Source organism: Salmo salar, chromosome ssa03 (assembly GCF_905237065.1).
Source record: "Salmo salar chromosome ssa03, Ssal_v3.1, whole genome shotgun sequence".
NCBI classification, from domain to species: domain Eukaryota; kingdom Metazoa; phylum Chordata; class Actinopteri; order Salmoniformes; family Salmonidae; genus Salmo; species Salmo salar.
The window spans coordinates 63,901,273-63,922,799 of record NC_059444.1 but is presented as its reverse complement, the minus strand read 5'-3'; the positions used below and the strand labels follow the sequence as shown (position 1 = coordinate 63,922,799).

At 42.2% G+C, this 21,527-nt stretch overlaps 2 protein-coding genes across 3 annotated transcripts; one reads left to right on the top strand and one right to left on the bottom strand.

The window, feature by feature from the left end:
- Nucleotides 1-396: 396 nt before the first annotated feature.
- LOC106601086 (E3 ubiquitin-protein ligase MGRN1) lies at nt 397-7,609 on the bottom strand. 2 transcript variants are annotated; one of them, XM_014192996.2, is made up of 16 exons: nt 7,256-7,609; nt 6,862-6,980; nt 6,535-6,623; nt 6,078-6,224; nt 5,291-5,408; nt 5,124-5,190; nt 4,891-4,934; nt 4,701-4,748; nt 4,404-4,472; nt 4,007-4,166; nt 3,648-3,757; nt 3,242-3,456; nt 2,340-2,497; nt 2,044-2,154; nt 1,352-1,397; nt 397-1,106 (listed from the first exon to the last, which is right to left on the bottom strand). In XM_014192996.2, the coding sequence occupies exons 1-15, from the start codon at nt 7,341-7,343 to the stop codon at nt 1,357-1,359; spliced, it is 1,584 nt and encodes a 527-aa protein (XP_014048471.2). In that variant the 5' UTR covers nt 7,344-7,609; the 3' UTR covers nt 397-1,106; nt 1,352-1,356. The 2 variants fall into 2 exon arrangements, with proteins under 2 accessions (XP_014048471.2, XP_014048470.2); XM_014192995.2 differs by lacking the exon at nt 1,352-1,397 and having other exon boundaries at nt 398-1,106.
- A 38-nt stretch (nt 7,610-7,647) lies between these two features.
- On the top strand, nt 7,648-13,534 carry LOC106601087 (UBA-like domain-containing protein 1). Its single transcript, XM_014192998.2, has 3 exons — nt 7,648-7,952; nt 8,305-8,364; nt 12,020-13,534. Exons 1-3 carry the CDS (start codon nt 7,845-7,847, stop codon nt 12,314-12,316), a joined length of 465 nt encoding a protein of 154 aa, XP_014048473.1. The 5' UTR covers nt 7,648-7,844; the 3' UTR covers nt 12,317-13,534.
- The last annotated feature ends 7,993 nt before the right edge of the window (nt 13,535-21,527 follow it).

Sequence of the window (21,527 nt, the reverse complement as noted above, 5' to 3'; positions counted from 1 at the left end):
ATGGCATCATGAGGATATATTGAAGCAACATCTCAAGACATTAGTCAGGAAGTTAAAGCTTGGTCGCAAATGGGTCTTCCAAATGGACAATGACCCCAAGCATACTTCCACAGTTGTGGCAAAATGGCTTAAGGAAAACAAAGTCAAGGTATTGGAATGGCCATCACAGTGCCCTGACCTCAATCCTATAGAAAATCTGTGGGCAGAACTGAAAAAGCGTGTGCAAGCAAGGAGGCCTACAACCTGACTCAGTTACACCAGCTCTGTCAGGAGGAATGGGCCAAAATTCACCCAACTTATTGTGGGAAGCTTGTGGAAGGCTACCCGAAACGTTTGTGTTAAACAAGTTAAACAATTTAAAGGCAATGCTACCAAATACTAATTGCGTGCATGTAAACTTCTGACCCACTGGGAATGTGATGAAAGAAATAAAAGCTGAAATAAATCATTCTCTCTACTATTATTCTGACATTTCACATTCTTAAAATAAAGTGATGATCCTAACTGACCTAAGACAGGGAATTTTACTAGGATTAAATGTCAGGAATTGTGAAAAACTGAGTTTAAATGTATTTGGCTAAGGTGTATGTAAACTTCCGACTTCAACTGTATGTAAAGCAATCTAATTAAGGACTTGTTGTTTTTTAGTTAAGGTATAGTATGGTTTTAGTAAATCCTTGCAGTGACCACCACAAACAAATTTTGAATCAATGCCAGCTATGGCATGAATCGGTGACCAAAGTAGGAGAGTGGTCTTCTACAAGGCCCAAGGGGACTGGATCATGGAGGAGGGATGGGCTTGGGAGGAGACCATGGCTAAGTCCCAATTTTTCATCCTTCAGGCTAAATGTGCACTTTCACACTCCCCATCATGGATTTAAAAGCATTGGATTGGTGTAATTATTGACTGGAGGGAGATTCCACCATTGTTAAATCCATGCAAGAAAGTGAATTGGGACTCAGCCAGAGAGGGAGAACCGTTGGGCCCAGAGGTTAGGGGTCAAGTTGCTCATCCTCCATGTGAAGGCTGCTGGGGGGACAGAGGAGGGGCTGGCTGGAGCAGTTGGTACTCTGACTCTTTAGGCTCTCTGTTGACTCTGATGACCCTGTGGACACAAGGAGCATGATCCAATTAAACAAGAGGATCTCTTACTCCGGTGAAATAAATCTAAACAGTTACATACTTATCAATACAACCTTGCTGTCAATTTGCATGATAAACAGAGTTACAACCTGCAGCAGATTATTAACCATCTGTCCTGAATCTGACAGATTGCGAAGGATCGGTTTCTCTGAAGCAACGTGACAGAAAAACAGATAGGTAAAGACAGGACAGAGAAGTCCTACATACCACATTTATTCCTCCATACCAATAGAGCAGGCATCAGGACCTAGAGCTGGCCATAGCAAGGCCAGGTAAAGGGACAGGGCAGGTAGTAAGGAAACAGAGAAGAACAAACAGCACACAGGTTAGATGCAAAGCTGGGGGACTGAAAGCCTGGGAGAATAAAGAGAAAAAGAGCCAACAGGTGTTATACGTGCAATCAAAAATGTATGTTTACAATTGGTTTGAGCATTAAAGACATGCTCTGGTACTTTGGCAACTAGTAAGTATTTTTGAAACCTCCTGTTTTTGATGTGTTAATGTGTAGTTCATGCATAATCTATGAGCAGAACTAGCCAAGAAATCCCTGTTTTCTGGAAGCTGTGCAGTGCCATTTTCCCTACATTTACCCCCACGTGGGCCAGCCCCCTAGCAATTAAAGTTTCAGCCAATAATCTTCAGCCTGCCAAGGGAGTGACAGCTAGCAACACTCACACAGTAGAGCGAGAGAGAGACATGGTGCACATATCTGTACATATGTGACGTAGTACTAATTTTTCTGGAGCCACTTTTGGGTCCTGGGCGCTACTTTCAGAACTACTGGCTAAAAAGTATACAAAAGAACCAGAGAATATCTTTAATATCCAGACAAACATACATAATCATGCACACGCACACAGATACGCACAGGCCTGGGCCTTGTGTTATTATTAGCTTACCCCGCAGAGACAGGTCCCCTGGCGGGTCACTCTCTGTTTTGGTCAGGCTGCTGTGTTCACTGCTGTAGTCCTGAAGGATCTCTCTCTCTCCTCCAGAGTGCAGCCTGTCCTCTGTACCACCCACGACAGGAGGGAGAGACAGGGTCACAACATGCAACAAGACCTAAATGTCCTTACACTGGTTTGCAATGTACCCTGGTAGGTATTTCAAGTGATTATTTGGAGGGGTCACCTACCCGAACTTGATGTAGACTGGACTGCCCAACTACGTGCATTCAGAGCATGACAGAACTCACCATCATCTGGGGAGATGGACTCTGGTACATCCTCGGCTGCAGTGGCCTCGGTGGGTGCAGGGCTGCTGGAGAGCAGGGTGTGAGGCTGGGCGTCCGACATCTCAGACAGCTTCTCCTCATCCTCCTCCTGGATGGGTGATGAGGGCGACCTCAGGGTGCTGCGGGGGTCAAACACTTACAATGAGGTGACACTGATAAACAAAAAAACACAAACGACGTGAAGCTTTATAATAAACAGACTGCACTCAACTGTAGTAATTTTATTTTCTGCAGGTTGGCAAAGCTCAGCAATGTCAACTGGATGGATTGCCAAGGACATGCCGTCTAATCAGTTTGTAGCATGGTGCTGGATACAGGAGAAGACCTCTAGCAGCAGCTCACCACAACATAAGGAGAGTCTTTATTCAGACCCTGGGCCAGCTGTTACACAAACTGATGAGCAATCAATCCAGAGTCAAACCCAATGTCAACAAGCAAATCCATCCAGGGCAGTTAATCTGTCAGGGCAATTAACTCAATACTAAAACTAAATCATTCAAAATTGCATATTCTCCAAGTTAGAGACTGTTCAAATCAAATGATAATGTAATGGTGAGAAAAATTACAGTAGCAGGCAGCTGGACTGTAGAGAGCAGCACTGGGACACTTTAGCCCACTTCAGTTTCTCCCCCTTCTTCCTAAAGTGTACACTGGTTCACCCTACCTCAAAAGATTTCAAGACTTTGGATTGGTTTAAATATTCGCTGGAGGGAGGTTCCACCATTTTCCCTTACACCTGTCCATTCCTTTTAAATCCATGAGCGGGAGGGTAGTGTACGAGTGCACACTTCAGGGAGATGGTCCATCTCAGATGGAGGAGAAAGGGAACTGGGCTTATTACTACCCTTGTGTCCCAGGATTACCTGTCAGGTGACTTGCTGACTTTGCCCTTCTGCAGGCCCCCGTCCCCGGAGTGTTCTGGGGAGCCCAGCGGCCGACCCTCCCCTACCAGGCTCCCAGAGAAGTTAATATCATCGTAGAGGGGTGCGGGGGGAATGGAGGGGGACACAGAGTGCAGGCCGTTCAGGGCCTCCAGCAGAGAGATGGGCTCAAAGCCTGGGGGAACCGAGTCTGAGCTCTGGAGAGACGCACACACAGAAAGACTGCTCATATCTTCACTAGTCCTTCACAGTCATTTATTAAAGGCTTTGTAATTGCATAGTGATGGAGTTCAGTTTTGTTAAATATAAGTAGAAAAAGAAACAATCCTTGACACAAATGGTGCCATGTGTGTATTAACAACAAATGCCTGGGTCGTGTGTGCCGTACCGAGTGCTCATCATGGTCCATGGTCTGAGCCAATACAGGGCTGAAAGACACAGGGGACAGCGGCCCAGGCTTCTTTCTCACAGCTCTGATCTGCAGCAAGGCTCGGAAGGCTGGGGAGAGAGAGAGACCAAACACTGGTTACACTACACACTGTCAAATGTGACTGCATCTTCACTAAAATGTCAACTTTACAGCATTTTCCTTAAATCGGCTCAGTCCCCACAGGGCATTCATCTCTACGTCTATTAGGTGTCTCTCTCGCTGAGCTCTGAAACATGGCAGCCTGGCAGGTCTATTTCCTATTAGCTAAGGCATCCCAGTTGGAAGCCTATTGGAAACAAACTAGCGTCGCTCCTTACGCAGTCTGCAGATAGGGCAGTTGTTGGCCTGGTAACGCAGGGTGTCAGCACAGGAGTTGCAGAGACACAGGTGTCTGCAGGGCAGGATGATGGTGTCTCGGAGGTCTGACAGACAAACAACACACTCATTGCTGTTGTCACTGTTCTCATCCTCCGACGGCTGCAGAGAACCAAAAAACATTTGTTAGAGTGATGAACATGTAGAAAACAATAGACTAACCAAGGGTCTGAAAACCTACAGCATAATGAGCCGTATTTCTGGCTTACATTTCTGAAAGATTCAGGTGTGGTTACACCTCTATAATATAAAAAATGTGTTGCTTTCTAACATCCTTTGTAAATTCATCTACTGTATGCATCTACAAAAGGTGTTCCTGGTGAGTTCTAGAATAACAACCTTGGTCTCTTGGTTGTTTTTGTTTTCAATTCCATAGATCTCCTGCAGCAGGTAGCTGACACGATCCACCTATAACAGAGAGCACACATGGTAACAACACGTGGCCAAGGACAGAGGATGATGGGAGGAACACATTGTAGCCTTATGTCCCATAGGGGACAAAGAGGAGGAAGTAAGCATACACGCTAACAAATGTAAGCGTGGTAAATGAACATGTTTTTGTTATTCAGGCATTTTGTATTTTGAATAATCTACTAATATAATAGAGAAGACATGGATTAACTTGTGTTAACCTACAATTTGCTTCTGCTTCAGAGGCTTGACGGAGAAACTGCCATCCACATGCTTGAAAGGAAGAAATGGTGTTTACTTCACATATTTCATCATGTGTGAAAACAGAACTTCATGACATCAGACGCGGGATGCAAATTTGAGTCAAATTCAAACACTGTCCTCTTCTACTGAATCATCACAATGAGTTACTTACTCTCTCAAAGGCTGCCAGCAGCACATGTGCATGTCCCAAGCAATCTGGAAAAGGACAAACACTAATTCATAAGAGATTACTGTACTCTGTGCATACAGAATGTCTAATCTAGCAACTGCTATTGTGGTACAGCGGAGAGACAGTTGCCAACTAAGTTTGTTATTAGGTCAGCCTTGAGGTGATATATGGAGTGAAGAACATTAACATCAGCGTCAACCGTTTGGACCACCTACCATCCCCTTCATCCACCACAGCTTGGATCACCACGGGGAAAACACCCCTGTCCAGGTCAAAGTTCAGCTGTAAAGACAAAATAAATGGTGACAACAGATTAGTTTATCAACTGTCAGCTGGTGACATCACTCCACAGGATTGAGTGCTGCTGCCCAGATATACTCACATCCTCCTCCTTCCAGTCGGTGAAATCGATTTTGAAAGAAGGCAGGGAGAAATGTTGGCTCACACCCCTCTTATAGTGTACAGTCTCAGAAACCAGGGCTGGGCCCTTTGGGTTGTACCTACACAGGACAGAAACAGTGATGTCAATATCTTATCAATACAAAACTATCAAAGTTAATTTAGTATACTGGAAATATAAGATGTTCTTTTTCAGATCTCTTGTTGAAAGCTCTTTCTTCGATCACAAATAATGAAAAACAGCATTAGGCCTAACTAAAATCCATTTCCGAAATTTCCCTCTTAAATTTGTCAATGGAAAATCTCAATAAAAAACATGCAAAAACAAGCTGGAAAACACATCCATCCACTCACATAATGACCTCAGCATAAACTATTATATTAATTCCCTCTTTAGATGACATGCGTATCCATGGAGACAGGTGGTTGCTAAGGACCCATTGTATCTCTCCCAGTCTGCTTTTTGGAGACTGGCGTTCTATGCTGTACATTGGCCATATTGGCCACTATCATAAGATGTTCTTATACAATGTGTCTTTAAAGTGAATAAATCAATTTCACTGCACATCTTCAGAAACGGATAAAAGGCATGGATTTAATTTCAAATGAGAAATGTAAAATGCTGGATTGTCTTTAGTTAGATATTTGGGAGCAAGAGACAGTGGAAGAAAATATATATTTCTAATTAATGAATGACTTAAATAGCATATTGATGCTAAGCATAGTCTATCATGTAAATTAAAAGGTTTCTGAATCAGGCTCTTACATACATTGCCATCCCATTGGTGAATTCCTCAAAAGCTTGGCAATACAGGGTGATAGCCACACGAGCATCAGCGTCAAATGTGAACTCCACACCATACAGAACCTTTGGCTTGCCTCCTTCCTCTACTGGAGCGTCAGTGTCATCTTTGTACCTAGTAGTCAAGCAGACAGACAAAACAATGCTAAGCTAGCTTTTTCAAGTGGCCAATTTCAAAATGACATAACTTAATCATAGCTTCAGTTTCAAAGTTAACAACAACAACAAAAATCACTCATGCACCACACTTTATGAAAGCATGTCATTATCAAACAAAACGTAGGCCTAAACAAGTACCGTGAATAGATGTTAAGCTAAGCTCTATCAGCCAGGATTCTTGACAATGAAAACCACTAAGAAAAATAAATGAGGAAAGGTTAGTCTGAAGACTACTTGCTGTAGAATATGACGGTGTTTTTCCTCACCTGACCAAGCGCAGGGAGTCCTTTCTGATATTGACCAGACTTCTCAGGGTCTTCACAGGCTCATGGGGTGCAGGGGTCACGTACGGAAACTAAGCAAAGGTGAGACACGACAACGAGTCTAAGAAAAGCACAGCCCTATGCAGATAAACTTCAAATGCTTTAGCCTAATCAATAGCATGGGGGATGTGAATCAAGGACTACTCCTGAACTTCCACTTCAACTAATATGCTGTACATGTTACTTAACTGTCAGCAGCTTGCAAGATGAAAAACCTAACAGCATAGCTAAGAACCTTTGCCATTGTATAGCGAACTTGTTTGTCCTTACTTGTACAGGCCTATTTCCAAGGAAGTTCAGATCCATGTTTTCTCCAAATAGGTAACCCTCTGGATGGGGAGTGTCAAATTTCTCCCCTCCCATGAAAAAATGGCTGGCAAAGTAATTCCCTTAAAAGAAAATAGAAGTATGTGACTGGATTAGAACCAGGATAAAATCAGGATGGAAGGCCCATCTTTAGTCAGGACAAGATCAGGGCACCGATGCATAACTCTGCCTCATCAAATAAACATCTCACCACGACTGAATATCATACAATTAACCATTTATAGCGTTCACATGTAACGTTAGGCCTATAATGATGCGAGCTGATGAAATCAGTTTCGATAACGTTAGCTATAGCTCGAGTTTTAGCGTTTCAATCCAAATTAATAGCTATATTTACCCGATTTCGGTGGAAATCTGTATGCTGAATTCGCCTGGATATCAATATCCTCAACGCCAGCGATTCTCCGGCTAAGAATCGATCCCATCTTTCCTTGTTGTTGCTAGCTATCTAATTAGCTACAGAATTAGCTAGCCCCTACGCTAGTGTATTTATCGTCCAAGGGACCGTTTTGTAACAAGTTTTAGACTTTCTTCCGTATTACACAGCCACTTATATATCCAATTGTGTACCTGTCAAGAATAACGACAGAACCAAGAATAACAGGGTGTCCGCTAAAGAAAATAAACACAAGTTTCTAGCCAAATGCCTCTGATGTGTGATACGTCAAACTACATGGTGTTAGGGACTTGTAGTTCTCTCTGTCACCGACCGACTGATCGCCCCTCCCCATCGCTCTGATTTGCGCTCTTGTGCTGCCGATCAAAGGGTCGCTAAGGACATATATTTTTTTAAATATTTGGGTTTTCACTGCGGACTGTGCTGTCTCCATGGTCGATGAGAGGAAAGGCTAATGCAAGGGAGAATAACCTCAAGGACTGAGCACCAACCCAAGGGGAAAGGTTTAGAATAGCCCGCTTCTGCAAATATGGATGATCTGAAGCACCAAGTTATGATAAATCAGTTCGTCCTGACTGCTGGATGCGCAGCAGACCAAGCGAAACAGCTTTTACAAGCGGCACATTGGCAGTTCGAGGTATGGGAACCTTTTCTTGACAATGGTCTGAGTTTGGTGCATGGAAGATAGATCAGTTACAGAGATCTGTCTGTTTCTCGGAGTCATTAATTAAATACATCTAATTAATACAGTAATGCCAATAATTGTTAAAATAATCTGGTTATCTTTACAACACCCCAGTAGGCTAATGCTATTATGCCAATGAAAATGTAGCTAACTATGGTATTCAGCAGCTTAATGGCACAATGTAACATTTTCACAGGAGATAGTATAATATCGATTTAGGTTGTATCTGTCTGCAATAGGCTATTATATGTGCAATGCACACTGGACTGGTGCTTACTGACACATATATTTTATCTTTCAATAGACTGCATTAAGTGCCTTTTTTCAAGAAACCAATATTCCATACAGTCACCATCATCAAATGGTAAGTATAGAAAACCTACAGTATTATTGATAACAATGAATGATTGATGTATTATTATTATAATTATTATTATTATTACATTATGATGATGATTATTGCAACATCTATGATTATATTTATATTCATGCATTTTGTCGTCCGTGTCCGCCATGTTGTACCGAAACACACGCCTGACAAAAATAAACACACATTGGCCACGTTGTTCATAGTGCCTTGTCATGTACTGTATCATATTACTTACTGTATTATTTCACATGAACGGTGACATGATAGGCTACTATGTTTCTAATACTTATAGTCGTCAAATGAAGTCATGTGAGTTATGGATGATCTGTACCGCTACTATTCTTTTTCTTGAATTGAAGCCTTGAAAATGTGTCTTGTGGGGGAGGGTGGTTGCCGCAAAAGTAAACATTGTTTTAGTAAAAAAAAAAAATGTAAGTGCTACAGCACTTATGATACTGTACATACTATACACAACATATATACACTGTCTTTTAAATTCCAAATTATTACTAAACTTAATGGCAGTGTTAAAATCTTGACACATGTATAACAGGACATTAGCACAGTTTAATCTAGACCATTTGTCATATAGATTGTCCATTTGGCCTATAGATTTCCTCCTTTCGAAACAACATCTGGCTTCATGAGCAATAATATATCATCTTATTTAGGTCTAGAACCTTACCTCTCATAACTTGTCACTGCCATTTCCCAGTGATCTCATTCTGCTTCTATTTTCATTTTCAAACTGATGAAAATAAACAGGATGTGGGCAGACATTAGATTAGATAAGTGACATTGGCAATACATCTGGTGTGGTCTGTTTACATTAGGGGTTGGCTGTCAGGTGTGGCATAAGGTTAAGTTGAGCCCCTTTCATTGACAAATGGTTGACAGGTTAACTATGGTGCAGTATGTGCCCACTGTGTCCTTAAATAGACCAGTGCAGAAAGGCCAAGCATAGGAGAGGCCCGATGCACATGTAACATGATGTGGAGACATTTCAAGCTGGGGAGTGAGGTTACGAAACTAACTCTGTTACACCCAAGGCTATTAAAAGTAATGTTTTTGAAAGTGCTTTAGGGTATTGTTGCTGTTTTCAATAGGGGTTGTATTGTTATGAAGAGCACTGTGACTTTGGTTTAAAATGACACTTCTGACACTTGAACAAGTTGACATGACAAACCAGCATCTGTATATTAATCTATCCCTGGCTTTATAATAACAACAAGGGACTGCGTTGGGTTAATTATTGACTCGCTCTATGGTTGCTCATTGACCTGTTTGTGTTGAAGGTTGGTGAGATTGATTTGTTGGTACAGAAAACAGTAATGTAAGCTGTGTATCACGTGACTCGTTGGACAGTTGACCACATACATGGAAACAGACAATGTGTAGGGTGACTGTGAGTTAGTGAAACAGCTCTGAAAAAGGTGCAGCCTCACAAAAGACAGATTACCCATGATGCCCTCAACAATCTTATCTTGTAGATCACACGATGGAGGTCAGTGTTGAAACTCAACGTGCTTATGGGATGTTACATCCACAGATGATTACATCCCTCATGATTTAAATGCACATAGGGGTTTTAACCACAGCAGGCTAATAAGGCATAGGCTGGTGGCAATATTGTAGACGTGTGGCTTATCACAATGTCCCAGTCAATGTTTAGGATGCCAGGAGGACTGTGGCAGTCATGAATCGAGTCAGTTAAAGAGTCTTCATAACATCGTCCAAAAGAAACAGCTTTTGTAAACTGTACTACTACCCTTGTTATTACTATTTGGGATGGCTATTAGACGTTTAGTGTCTACATTTAGATGTGCTCTGATGCGGGATATAATTTTGAAAGGAAAATGTGTCTGTTTACAAGCCCTTTGAACAATGACAGAGTAGACTGCCTGTTGTACAATAGCACATTGTGTTTAATATGGACAATGCTGGTTGGCAGGATGCAGGGCTTTAGTACAGGGTACAGTTTGCCATTGTTTATTCTGAGGCACAAATATGGCAAACTGACAATAAACAATAGGAAAAGGGATGAGAAAGACCACATTCTCTAAAACAAGCTCTCATGTACTGTTTCCCTGGCTGCAGCTGCTATTACAGGATCCATCCCTATCAAACAGGACTGTTTCTATAGCAACTTTGCAGCTCCAGATGAGAAAATGCACGGTCGGTCTCCTGTGTGTTTATATGTACAGAGCCAGCTGATTTGACTGAGCAGCTGCCACACACCGAGGCCCATACCCTGTGTGTCCACATAGCCAACCCCTTCAACACCCTTCTCCCTATACACTGCTGACCTCTTTCAATGTAAAGCAGTGGAAACTCCCACACAGGCCAGGATGTCTTGTCATTGTGATCAAATAACGGAAGGCCTTTGTATTATACCTGTTTTTCAGCTGAACAGTTTTAACCGTTTTGTAAACGATACAGTATAAAAAAAAAGTTCAAAATCTAATCTTTGGTCACGGTTTTGTTGCCGCCATGTGTGTCAATTGACAGGAAGTCTGTTATGATCACTTACAATTTATTGCTGCAATTTATTGCAGTGTTATTGACTGAAGCAAATGTAGGCTACCAGTGATCTGCAAAATGACATTTCTGAAGCAGCCAGCCTTATGCTAGTATGGCTGCTGCTGACCCGTTTTTTTGTACAAAGACATACTTGTCCTGAACTGAGCAATGCACACACTAGCTTCACTGTGCATCATAAACGATTACGTTGAATAAAGGCATGTCTCGTTCCTATTGAAGCAGGTCAACGCTAATGCCTGTGGGAAATCCAATGTTTGTTCACTCATTCACTCTTGCATTCTTACTGCACCATAGAAACCTTAGAAATCCATGTGGGTGGGATACTCCACTAATGTTCTTATCAAGTAATAAGGATTTCTTTATTAGCCCGGGGTGATCTTTTTCTTCTTGTACATATTTCAGCTCTCATTAACAAAATGTAGTTAAATTGTCTGACAATCCTCCTAAAGAAATATGTTTACCGCAGTCCAAACTTATTCTGAAGGCAAGTATGTGCCTTGGGGGGGGGGGGGTGTATCTGTTTCCTCTAGTTCCACTACAAATCACATGACTGTTTGAGATATTGCATAATCTATTATGTGGTGGATATCCTGTCCACACAATGAGAAAACAGACATTCTGGTAGCCTTCAGATGTTTGGGGTGAATCCTAACACTGGTTGCTTTGACCTTTTATGTCCTGGAAGGCATGATTCCTTTGGACCCTCTTAGGTTCTTACTCATGGAATGGTGTTTGTTTTGGCTGATTGGTCCTGTGTTTGGCAGTCACAGAGCAGTCTCCTGAGGCCTGCTCTCTGTAGTGTCAGCTGAGAGGGCAGACTCAGGGCAGGATGTGGAATTTGGTGGAAAGACAAAGGGTCAGTCTGAGGAAGTTGGGCTTTGAATGGAAAATATTTTTCCTTTTTCACTTCCACAACTATTATGATGTAGGCACTTCTTAGGACCAGTTGAGGGAGGACATAAGTGTCAAGATGGTAAATCAAACCAAGCATGTCAATTAGAACTGGAGACAATGTTCCAGTAATTACAAAAGTCAGTAGTGAAATATGCAATCATAAATGCTTACAGATTGATGTTCTCTTATTAATGGTTCTCTCCTTTCTCCACAGATGCACACTCCAGCCAACACACCAGCAACACCTCCTAACTTCCCAGATGCCCTGGCCATGTTCTCCCGCCTCAAGGCCTCAGAGAGCTTCAATGGCAGTAGTCCCATAGCCTCCATGGCGACCTCTCCTCCTCAGGTCAACTGGGCCATGGGCCCTTCTGCCCCAGGTCAGACCCAGCAGGGCCTGTGGACTTCTGGGCAGCTGCCCTCTCAGGTGCCTCCCCGTGGGTGGCCCCAAGCTGTCACTCAGCAGGCCTCCAGTGAACAGGCCAGTGTCGCCATGGAGGCAGAGAGATGAGAGCACTGTAGGGGCCTCGCGATAACAAGAGGAACCAATATCGGGCAGTCCTCTTTGACAAAATGAGAAATGAATTGGCTGCAAGGGAAAGCAGAAAACCAAGCGATGTTGTGGACATGCACTGAGGACAGAAAGGAGGAATTATGAGCATACAGCTGATGAACATTCACATGACCCCACATTGTAAAATCTGCAGACAATTTTAGTTAGGCATATGTTTCATTTTTTTTATTGATCTGAAACCAGAGACAAAGATGGACTTGTATGACAAGTGCCGAAGAAGGATCTTCTTGTTGTACACACCGATGTGTATGACAGTGTCATCATCTTTCCTTTGTCTTTCTGGAGTGATGCCAATGGACTGGATGCCTTTGATACTGGGGGTGCACTGCATAAATAACATCATCCTTCTTTATTTTTTAACCAGTGTAAGTGTGTGAATATCATGTGTTCTAGTATTCTAATGTGCTTAGAAACCAACTTGGATCTGCTTTTTCAAACATTGGGTAATGACTTTGACTGTTCCACTCACACAATCAAGGAACACCAGCTATTCAACTATGTTTAATAAGCAACTTTACAAACTGCTCCTCTTTATGTCTTATGTCTGCATTGAATGCTAAAGAATGTTATACTTCAATCACGGTTCAGTGTTTTTTGTATGATTTTGTTTTCAGCCACTAGTGTTCAGAGGAAAAGTGAGATAAAGGTTTCTGTCAGAGTGAGACTTCTTGCTTGATATTCCAGCTGTGCACCATCTCTAAGTAGCAGACAGATAGTTGTCGTTGCTTAAGATGGAAATCAGCATATTAGGGGAAAATAATAAACAGGGAAAATATATTAAAAAAAATATAGATTTAAAAAAAATAAAAATAAGAAAAAAACAGCATATTTGGTGATGCTGTCTCAGGAACTCTCGGCTCAACAATGTTTCGTCTAGGCACCTGATCATCTTTTTTATTTTGTACAATGGAATGAATATTGCAATTGAAAGGAACTGATAAATTCAGGGAAGGCCCCATCCAAACGTTTTCTATTCTACGATCTGTTAATCTGATAATCACACTCTAGTTTTGCTTTGCACATCGGTTAATCTGAACACTCACCTGTTCCTGGATGTTTTCCATGAGACCGCTACCACGACAATTTTGTGGATTACCAGACAATTAACTTAATTCTTTTGTGTTTCTGAATAAATATTGTATGTATTACACTGCATTAGATCTTGGAGTCTGACTATGTATCAAATGGACATGGGGCTCTAATGGAACTATAACCCACAACATCCTGTGTTCTTTTAGTATTTTCCAGATGGCAGTTTATTTCTCAGCGGATGTTGAATCCAGTGAGTTGGTATGACGCAATTTTCAGTCACACACATCACATCAAGGGGATATACACTGTTTAAAAACCAGGGAAAATGTGAAATGGTCTAAACAGATGAATGTTTGGCATTCTCTCTCCATCCTTGGATTGATGAAAAACCTCAGAGCAGACTGAGGAGGAGATGTTGAGTCAGAGACTGTATCCCACACTACAAGGACAGGGACAAGCAGAGACCAAACAGTGCTATGTTATGGCCACTTTCTTGTCTATGTGGTACAGATTTGTTTTTGTATGACAAACCTTTTCACCCCACTGTACTTTCCCCCATCTGCTTAGGAAATCAGCTCTCCCCATTTAATAGACTTTGTCTTCATTCATGTCATCCCCTGTGTATGCTATTCATCTTCTCTCTATTTTGACTTGAGTGTTTTTGTATCCTTGCAAAATCTCCACTTAACTCTTGAAGATCGTCATCAGTTCTGTGAGCGTGGTTAATGTTCCAACAGTCATAACACATAGCGACATGGATTCAAACATTAACCAGAGCCTAGTTGGACTGTGCACCTATCAACCTCAAACAATTATTGTTCTTCTGCTCACATGGTGAACCTCCCTGTATTCTGTAGCTGGACAGGCCTTAGTCTGGCACATTGTATAATGTCATGCTGACATCAGCCTGATCGATCTGATCTGTCTGTACTGAGTTGACAATGAAAGGTGAGTGGCCCCCGAGCAGTCCACCTGTCCTCATAACTCCTCAAAACTCATGGGATTGGTGAGTTGTGTTGGTGTTTGTTTACACTGCAAATTGCTGCACTGAAAAACTGTAAGCAGGCTAGCACAAGATTTCCCTGCTGCGCAGAGCCTTGAAGTACTGTAAGCACAAGCTAGTTTGAGCCAAACTAAGACATGATGGTTTGGGTATACATACTGGAGATTTACTTTTAGCCTGAAATAGAATAGAGGAAATGGTGAGAGCATGCGGCAGGGGAGATCAGCAATTTGACTTGCTTTTGCCCCAAAATGTGGAGAACACTCAGGCATGCAAACATAAACAACGGCTTCTCATAATGCAGAACCCCCTCCTGTTCTTTCTTTCTCTCCCTCTGTTTCTCCCCCCCCTCTCGATCACCCCACATAACCAGCAGTAATGAGAGGTGGGTTGTGTCTCTTCTGACTATGACTATCCTTGTTTCACCTCCACTTCCCTGGCAGCAGCAGTGCATAAAATACTTTTGAGTCTTCTTTAGACCCATCCTGCTGGACCCAGTCCCCCTCCCTATCCCCGTCACCTCACTGTGTGTGTTTCTGTGTTTGCAGGGCGTGACATGAATACCAGGCAGCTGCCAGGTTGGCCATGGATGATAGTGGAGCTGCCAGGAACACAAGACGAGATGGAGGAGCAGAGCTACATGGCTGAAATTCCTTCAATACACTGCCCCACTCTCTGCTACTCCGTACTGCTCACATTCCAACCCACCACATCCATGACCATTAGGCTGACTTCATAGTTCTTTACATGGATTCCGTGCAATGTTTATGAAGCTTATGCATTGTAGGTGTGTTCAAGACATACCACAATAGAAGTGCTCCAGCTATTGTACTGATGGGAAATGGTTCAAATATACAGAAATGATACACTCCATCTCCAGAACATTGTGGGTTAGCCTATACAATAACAAGATAGCTATTGTTTATGTCAGGGCCATTGTTTGGATAGACTGTCGCAGTATGCAATCTCAGATAAGACATGTTTCTGGACAACTTGTGAGAAGCTGACGTGATTGCTGAGATAAAAACCTACTCGAGAGTAAGCCTGGAGTGAACCCTCAAAAGCAGGAAGTGGGTGAAAGGTGATGGGGACAAAGTGGACACAGCAGCACATGATAGAAGAAAGGGGGAGGGAGGTAGAGATCACAGCAACGAGGAGGAAGAAAAGAGCTGTGTTTATCACGCGTAAGCCCCTCTGCTACTATGGCATTAACATGTCACATTTAGCCTACTGCCTAAAGGGAATGATCATATTGGCACACACACACCATGAGCATCTATCGTTTCTGCTGTGGGACTGTTGATTACATCTCACATTTGCTCGTGCAAATGGGAGGAATAGGACTGTTCAACTCTCAAAGGATGGGGAGGAGACACTTTTCTTTCCACCATGACTCCCACCCTCTACCTCCCTCTCTCCCTTCCTCTCTCTCTCTCTCTCTCTCTCTCTGTCTCTTGCTGTCCCTCCCTCTCCCCCTCCTCCTCATTGTTACATAAGAGCACTGCAGTGTGCCCCGTCTCTCATCACACAGACTGATCTGAGAACAGAAATGTAGTGTTCCAGTGAAACGAAACAGACACAGGAACACAGGTAGAGAGAAATGTCCTTTCATAACGCTCTGGTGGGACAGACAACACTCCCTTTCATTCATTCCATTCATGCATGTGACTGACCCCTCACCCCCTTGTCTGCTGAAACAATCTCACTCTGAACACCAGTCATGCTTCAGTGTAGTAGTTGTAGTAATTGTAGCACCGGCATGTGGGTTTGGGAGAGTCCGGGCAGGGAGGGTACTTTACAGCTGGTTTCGCTGGTTCAACATGTTACAGCAGCCTCTTCTTATTAGTACTAAAACATAAACTACAGCAGGCTACTAATTTATGTAACAAGTTATTTCTGGACAGTGTGTCAATATGTATCCTACTGCAAAACCAGACATAGTAACAACCTTCTTAATATAGCAACATCAAATCTATCTGGCAATAAACACATGGAAACTGCGATCAAGTTCACCAATCACAGGGAGTGTGATAGAAAAGTAGAGATAGGGTTGGTTGGCCTCTAAACTTGGCTCAGACTATGGGATGTAAAACTTGCCAGAGAACAAGGGAGTGTCTACTCTGCCAACAGCAGTACTTTGTTGTTATAACTTGTGTGCCTGGAACTTCACTATTGTTTAAGTTTGAACGCATGGGAAAACTTACAGTAGGCCTAATGACTAATATGCAACATTTGAAACAAAAACATACAGAATGCTCTAAAAACAAATATCTCATTAGAGGTAAAACAGCATAAAATTGTCCATATTATCTGCACCTAAGATGCGGGGGAAATAGTTGCATTTGAGTGCAGAGTGGTAAACTAAATGTGTCTTCTGAGGAGGAGACTTCTGGCTATAGTTATTCATTGTGCACAGTGCACTCTAGAGGACATTTTAGGCATGGAGCCATTGCTTCGCAACATTATACAAATTCAGGCTATATAAATAATCGCAAACCTCCATCGAGACACCTATTTCAACCGCTTTCTTTCTTTTATGTCTGTGTATTGAAGTGAATATTTTTGTTGTTTTGCCCCCTAGCATGATGTATATCATTATTGCATCTACAACAGAGGGCGGAATTAAGTTAAGTTTATTCTCTCTCAGGAAACAGTGGGAGTCTGGGAAATCCTAGGGCCAACGGCAACAATAGCGTAAACCTCTCTTTACATAGCGGGTTACTGTTTTCTCTAATTTGTTCCTTTTACATGCACAAGTCTCCAATTCATGTTTTTAAACAGAGATCCACGCTTTAAAAGAACATGGCACTGTTCTGGTACAGGGTTGTGGGCTCAGCTGCTCTCAAGTGTCTACTGAGTATTCTAACAGTAGCTGTCTGAGAAAGACTGTGAGAGGCCATCTGGGGGTAGTGAAACTGAGAGTGCTCTGAGCCAAAGAGAAGAATCAGTGGATAGTCTGCTTCAGAGTTGCACTGTATCGGGAGGGTTTCTTTGGCTTGCACCTACCCACTACTTCCTCTCATGCTGTGCAAGGAAAGGGAGCTAGTGGTTCATAACTGTCTGTTCTGTAGGACTGAAAATATGCCTACATCTCCCAAAGAACAGGAAGGACATCTCTGACTCAGCACGCTTATTATTGAAGCAAATTGAACATAATAAGAAAGATATGAGGCTACATATCACTTTTTCAGTTCTGTACAAACAACAATTATCATGTTACTTTCAATGACAGTGAAGGTCTCGGGGTAATCAATAAAAAAATAAAGATCAAGATGGCTTTCAGAGTATTAGATGTTTTATTGACAAAGACAAGCAGAGACATACATGCCAGGGCCCCTGGGGACAAAACTCTCGTACAGGTCTCAAGTACATTTTCTCAAAGCTTTACTTTCTTGTTCGTCTCTGTTTATACCTGGTTTTGCATCATAATGTACCTTGCAATAATTGGTTACAGTAATCAAATTCAACATTTTACAACAGCTTGAGTGTAGAGTTTCAATAAACCGGTAGGTAGACCATATTTGGCTAAGCTTCCAGGTGACGAGCTTAATCATCACATCAATGTTGTTGACATGAGACCACAAATACAAGCAGCTGGTTAGCGGCTGGAGTGGACAACAGGGCAAGGCATTCTCTCTTGACCTTGGACGGAAACCCTCCCTATGTTAGACTCAATGGGTTCTGACAAATATTTAATTCGTTTCAGAAACAACCTGCAGGATGACCCCATATTCTATGATAACAGACAGAAAAAGTTTTTTTTTTTTCGAAGGCCCATTGGACATCACTGGCCACTTGAACTTATAAACAAAACACGCGAGCCACATTAATATATGTTAAGAAAGACAAATCATTGTGGTTCCAGTGGTGATTTTTGCACGTAAATCTGGTTGGGGCAAAAAAATTAATAATAAGTGGGATGCATGCCAGCAAAGTCACTACACAACACAACACTAAACAATACATTAATTGCACTATAACGGTGACAAACGGTGCCCACAAACTGTTAGGGCCTACATAAAGCTGTACCAACAGCAGTCCCAACATCTTACCACTGATACACCTGGCTATCAGCAGAGCCTTGTCTGCCAGCGAAACAGTTCAATCAGCCTCATTTACTGCCTGTAAAAAACATAGCTGATATGGCTGACTTGCTTAAACAAATGTGGTTTCTAATGACAATTGAGATGTACAAACTGTGGCATAAGGGGACGACAAGCGGATAAGAGGTGGTCCGTAATTTCGATTAAGACATTAATGAGCGAGCTAGGACAGACGTAGTTAATATAACTATTTGTTTAGCACTTTTGAAATGTACAGCGACAGAATTCAGAACATGGGTCATTCTTACATTGTTCTCCCTGTACACTAAGTCAGAACCGTAGGATAAATAAAGGGGGCATATAAGCAAACAATAAAGGCTCTTACAAAATTTGTTGATTACATTTCTCTAAAACAGGTTATAGGCTACATGTGCACCACCAAGTCAAAACAGTTGGCAAAATTAAGAGTGGTTAATAGACCAAATTATTAGGGTGAGGCACATGGGCTACTAACAGCTTACAACACAACGTACACTTAGCATTACTTTCTTAGATACAGTGTACATATCTCCCTGGCATATTACATAATTTATGCAGCAGCATACGGGACATTTTTGGACTCACCTTGAGTCCTTTCTTGGCAAATTTTGTCATCAAAGTCTGGCCTTCTCTGGATTTATGGTGCTTTCAACTGGGAACTGAAAAAAAACAAGGTTGAATCATGATGACATCATAGATCTTTAGGTCGTAGCTCTAGAAAGAGGCCTGAGTTCCCAACTTACAATTCCAAGTTGGATGACCATTCAAAACCTATTTCCCAGTCGGAGATCATTTTTTCCGGAATTCCCAGTTGTCTTGAACTCACTGAAGTCAACTTTTCGCAGTTCCGAGTTAACAGTTGTTTTGAGCGTGGCACAAATCACGCTTCCTTGACAGCATGATTTATCATTTATCATTTTAAACTTGGAAGAGACACTTAATTCCAGATTTGGGACCACACAGCCACTCCACTGAATAGCAGGTTAGTGATTGCTTTGCAACGCTTGCAGTTAGCCACTGTCACTGATTCCTTCCAAACCACTCATTGTTGAATTTGCGATTCCAAACTTGTGTAATGTTTATGTCCAATGTTCCATGAGCTCCGATACGTTTTACCTATAATTTCTCTTCATTATTTATCTTCATATGACAAGGATTAAAAAGGATTTGCCAGTAGATTGGCGACATGATTCATGATGATGCCTGAAAGCGAAGATTTTGAAAGTATGATGTTGACAGTCCAATCAAAGCTACAGTAGAGATAACGTAATTTGACATTTTATCTGTGGCCAATGACCTTGAGCCTTCTTGGATGGGCACTTCTAATGTAACTCTATGGCAGCACCCAAGGGGCTTGAATTTTCGAGGTCTACCCTTAGACTTGACATACTGTCCCCACGAGTGACAGAACACTGAGCTAATCATGGCACAAGTAAAGAACATTACCAAGACCTACGCTTTGTATTTTCCGCTGGCTGCCCCACCACCACAGAAAGCAATGAGATAGGCTGAAACACCTGCATTTTGGAGCTGCCTTACTCAAGAAAGCAAAAAAGAGACCATGTATGTATGTGGCTTTATTAACACAATGATTTTTTTTATATATATTTTTTTACATTGTTTGAAAACTGATATGTGACACGTATTAATGCCAAAATAACATAATTTTTTTGGGGGGGGGTTTGCAAAAATTGTGGGGCTCTGAATGACGGTGTTGCCACTGTTTGGTTCATTGCTATATGTCCATAGAGTACCACAGTATGAGTCATAATACCATAAAACCTAGTGGGTCAAACAGGGAAATGGTTCCAATTGTTTTTCCACCATTAATTTTTCCCATAGGGGATTTTAAAACGCTTAAAATAAGGGCTGTTTCGTGTAGGCTTACCCCGGTGTGACTTTTTAATAACCATGTAAATCTCTCTAGGACAAGGTGACTTTTATCAATATACTTGCTTGTATTTACCCCCCAAAATGAAATGCTAATTAGCTGCTAATGTAGCTATCACAAAGAACTACAAATGCCATGATAATCTGGACGAGACTGATGAATCGAGGAAAAGGTAAGAATATCTAAATGTAGTAATAAAAAAATTCTTACAAATTTCTTTAAATTAACCTGTTTGCAAAGGTGCCAGCAAGAGATGCCATGCAGGAGCTTGCAGCGATTTGTAGTCTTGCATGATGTGTACTTTTATGCTAATTAGCATTTTCAAATCTGAGAGTAAATAGAGCTGAATATATTGCAAAAATCACCTTGTCCAAGAGAGATTTACAAACGTCAAAATGTCTCGCCAGGGTAAGAACTGGGTCTGAACCCCACCCTCTGCAGCTGTGTCCTGGACATCCTGACTGGCCGCCCCCAGGTGGTGAAGGTAGGCAACAACACCTCCACTACGCTGATCCTCAACACAGGGGCCCCACAAGGGTACGTGCTCAGACCCCTCCTGTACTCTCTGTTTACACATGACTGCCTGGCCACACACGCCTCCAACTCAATCATCACGTATGCAGACTACACCACAGTGGTAGGCATGATTACCAACCACAACGAGACAGCCTACAAGGAGGAGGTGAGGGCCCTGGTGGAGTGGTGCTAGGAAAATAACGTGTCCCTCAACGTGTCCTTTCAGGAGACAGCAGACCAGAGGACATTTCTCCAAAAAGTATGATCTTTGTCCCCATGTGCAGTTGCAAACTGTAGTCTGGCTTTTTTATGGCGGTTTTGGAGCAGTGGCTTCTTCTTTGCTGAGCGGCCTTTCAGGTTATGTCGATATAGGACTCGTTTTACTGTGGATATAGATACTTTTGTAGCTGTTTCCTCCAGCATCTTCACAAGGTCCTTTGCTGTTGTTCTGGGATTGATTCGCAACTTTTCGTACCAAAGTACGTTCATCTCTAGGAGACAGAACGTGTCTCCTTCCTGAGCGGTATGACGGCTGCATGGTCCCATTGTGTTTATACCTGCGTACTCTTGTTTGTACAGATGAACGTGGTACCTTCAGGCGTTTGGAAATTGCACCCAAGGATG

What these genes read in the sequence shown, in the direction of transcription:
- LOC106601086 (XM_014192995.2), bottom strand. Translation starts at nt 7,343, where the DNA reads ATGGGATCGATTCTTAGCCGGAGAATCGCTGGCGTTGAGGATATTGAT. An exon ending in CAGATTTCCACCGAAATCGG is followed by an intron (nt 6,981 to 7,255) that starts GTAAATATAGCT and finishes TTTTCTTTTAAG; the next exon opens with GGAATTACTTTGCCAGCCAT. An exon ending in CTGCCCTATCTGCAGACTGC is followed by an intron (nt 3,758 to 4,006) that starts GTAAGGAGCGAC and finishes CTCTCTCCCCAG; the next exon opens with CCTTCCGAGCCTTGCTGCAG.
- LOC106601087 (XM_014192998.2), top strand. Translation starts at nt 7,845, where the DNA reads ATGGATGATCTGAAGCACCAAGTTATGATAAATCAGTTCGTCCTGACT. An exon ending in CGGCACATTGGCAGTTCGAG is followed by an intron (nt 7,953 to 8,304) that starts GTATGGGAACCT and finishes ATCTTTCAATAG; the next exon opens with ACTGCATTAAGTGCCTTTTT. An exon ending in ACAGTCACCATCATCAAATG is followed by an intron (nt 8,365 to 12,019) that starts GTAAGTATAGAA and finishes CTTTCTCCACAG; the next exon opens with ATGCACACTCCAGCCAACAC.